Source organism: Neltuma alba, unplaced genomic scaffold (assembly GCF_004799145.2).
Source record: "Neltuma alba isolate B1F8T4 unplaced genomic scaffold, ASM479914v2 tig00011214_pilon, whole genome shotgun sequence".
NCBI lineage: Eukaryota > Viridiplantae > Streptophyta > Magnoliopsida > Fabales > Fabaceae > Neltuma > Neltuma alba.
In genome coordinates this window covers 465,771-468,068 of record NW_021635938.1, presented here as the reverse complement: position 1 = coordinate 468,068, position 2,298 = coordinate 465,771, and the positions used below count along the sequence as shown (strand labels likewise).

At 36.0% G+C, this 2,298-nt stretch overlaps 1 protein-coding gene across 1 annotated transcript; it reads right to left on the bottom strand.

Moving 5' to 3' along the window:
• Nucleotides 1-373: 373 nt before the first annotated feature.
• On the bottom strand, nucleotides 374-2,298 carry LOC114762407 (probable terpene synthase 2). Its single transcript, XM_028951881.1, has 6 exons — nucleotides 2,269-2,298; nucleotides 1,861-2,107; nucleotides 1,321-1,711; nucleotides 1,054-1,229; nucleotides 754-863; nucleotides 374-661 (listed from the first exon to the last, which is right to left on the bottom strand). Exons 1-6 carry the CDS (start codon nucleotides 2,296-2,298, stop codon nucleotides 374-376), a joined length of 1,242 nt encoding a protein of 413 aa, XP_028807714.1.

Genomic DNA, 2,298 nt, shown 5'->3' with positions numbered 1-2,298 from the left:
TTTGTAGGCTTCTTCTTATGAAACTCCATATTGTTTCATAAAACATCCACTCTTGAAGCAACATGCTCTCTCTCCTGCTCAAAGTACATGTCCATGTAAATAAAACCAGAAAACTCTTATTTATCATTTCCTCCAAATAATATAAGTATATATGATATATTTATTTTCAACAGAAATATGTGTAAGGTTTAGAAGTACCGAGAACATCTATACAATTTAAGTGAAACCAAAAAGAATGGTATAATTTACTCTAATGTTTTTTATTATTAAAACTTGATATCGATATTTTAAAATTAAATATACATGCATGAATGAAGTTTTGTTGTTTGTAAGTAAATGCATATTATGTTTTCTCATTCAAAATGTTCAGTTACTATGAGTATATAAATGCCCACGCATATTGTCTTAGTTGTACCTCATGAGTGGCCACGTCATCCATGAGTCTGCCAATAAGTGAGACAGCTTCAATTATTTTTGGATTTGTGGAAATCCAATCAAACACCTCTTCGGTTGCTAGGTTTCCAGGGCCCAGGAAAGAAGTTATCTGAAGTGGACCAAAAGAAGATACAACTCCGTTATTCTTGTACTCCTCATAGCTTGGGACGTACTTTTCACTGCACCATTTTGCTTCCATCAAGTATGCCTCGGCCAAATTAATAAACTACAACCAGAATATGTAATTAACTAAGTGAAAATGAATAAGTATAACATCATCTGTGTTGAAATTAAGTTATAAAGTCATTGCTTCTATACTGCTTGTTTAACATGCGGCATCACAAAATTTGACGTCCCTTCTTTTGCAGCCACCATGTCGATTTCATTGCAAGCTTGTATAACTGCTTCAAACGCCGCTTTCATGCAGTCTGGAAGTGATTCAACGGGACTTCAATCCCATCTAATAACCAAATAATAAGAAGGAATAGTCAAGTCGTTTATAAAATTGATGATTAATTTTCACTTTTCAGCAATAGGATTGGTAAATAATTTGGCCCTGTAATCTGTTATCAAACCTGTGGATGGCCTATGTGAAAAGTTCAAGTTCTTCAAGTGTGCCATAGGTGTCATAGATATCATCAAGAAGACAGATAATAGCAACCAATTTGCCAGTTATCATTCTTGTAGTGCTGAGTTGAGGCTCATAAGACATGGCTAAAGACCAAAAGTAGGATTCCACCAATTGATCTCTGGCATAAGGCACCTCTTTGGGCAACTCTGTTTCTTTCCACCACCTGCAATACAAATAAACAATCCCGCTTAAGTACTATCATATGTACACACACCACGGATCATTACTGTTAACAAATATAGCACTTCATTTACTTGGTGATATTGCCAATTTCTCTTTTATGCAAATGCTGCAGCATATTGAAATCCAGTTTCGCAAAGTCAAACAACTTTATATGATTTTGGGAAGGATCTTGCTGTTGGTAGAAAGACATGTAATGCCTTGCCTCTAGCCTATGCAATCTCTTGTGCAGAGGCTGACTTAAGCGGTGGTTGACACGTGGATTGAGACAAGGGCTCAGTTGGTAGTTATCTATGAGGGATTTAAGGCAGGTGTAAGTGAAATGAAGAGCTTCATCCAGTATGCTCTCTTCGGGAACCTCCAATTGTGTAGCTTCATACAGGGCCAACATTCCTTCAACATCGTCTTCGGCGAGACTTTCATTATTAAGCTTTCCCTTGATGTCCTTGAATCTCTCAAATACATCTATTTCACATGTATGTATACTGAGCATACCAATTAGTAGAAGTGCTTGAAAAGAGAAATGTAACTCTTCTCATTAAACAATGCAAATATAATTGTGATGAAGTTTGAACATACAAGATGAAACGGGATATCCATGTTGCCTCAGCAACCGAAAGAGTAAAGCCACAAAGTGAAGATTATCACCACATCCTGCCTAACAACATTGTTGTTACTGGTATAAATGCTGTGAATCTTTGCCAATGCGTCTTCAATTTCATGTTCGAAGTGGTAGGAAACTGCCAAACGTTGGACCCAGTCAATGAAGTCTAGCTTTCCTGAAGGACTCTGATCGTTGGAAGATATAACCTTCTTTGACTTCTCTTTCTGTACCTTATGTTCCACATTGTCATCAACTTCCTGAAAAAATCCCAAACAAGCATGTAATTTTCCTATCCCAGACTGCACAGATAGGTAATTTTAATACATGTTTAATTTAAAAAGAAAGAAACGAGCTAGCTAGAATGCTCGATCAATATAGGTTGCATATATATATATATATATATATATATATAGAATACCTTAGATTCTGAAGCATATCGAAGAAACAT

What these genes read in the sequence shown, in the direction of transcription:
- LOC114762407 (XM_028951881.1), bottom strand. Translation starts at nt 2,298, where the DNA reads ATGTTTCTTCGATATGCTTCAGAATCTAAG. An exon ending in TGATATCTATGACACCTATG is followed by an intron (nt 864 to 1,053) that starts GCACACTTGAAG and finishes AATCACTTCCAG; the next exon opens with ACTGCATGAAAGCGGCGTTT. An exon ending in TGCCGCATGTTAAACAAGCA is followed by an intron (nt 662 to 753) that starts GTATAGAAGCAA and finishes TTCTGGTTGTAG; the next exon opens with TTTATTAATTTGGCCGAGGC.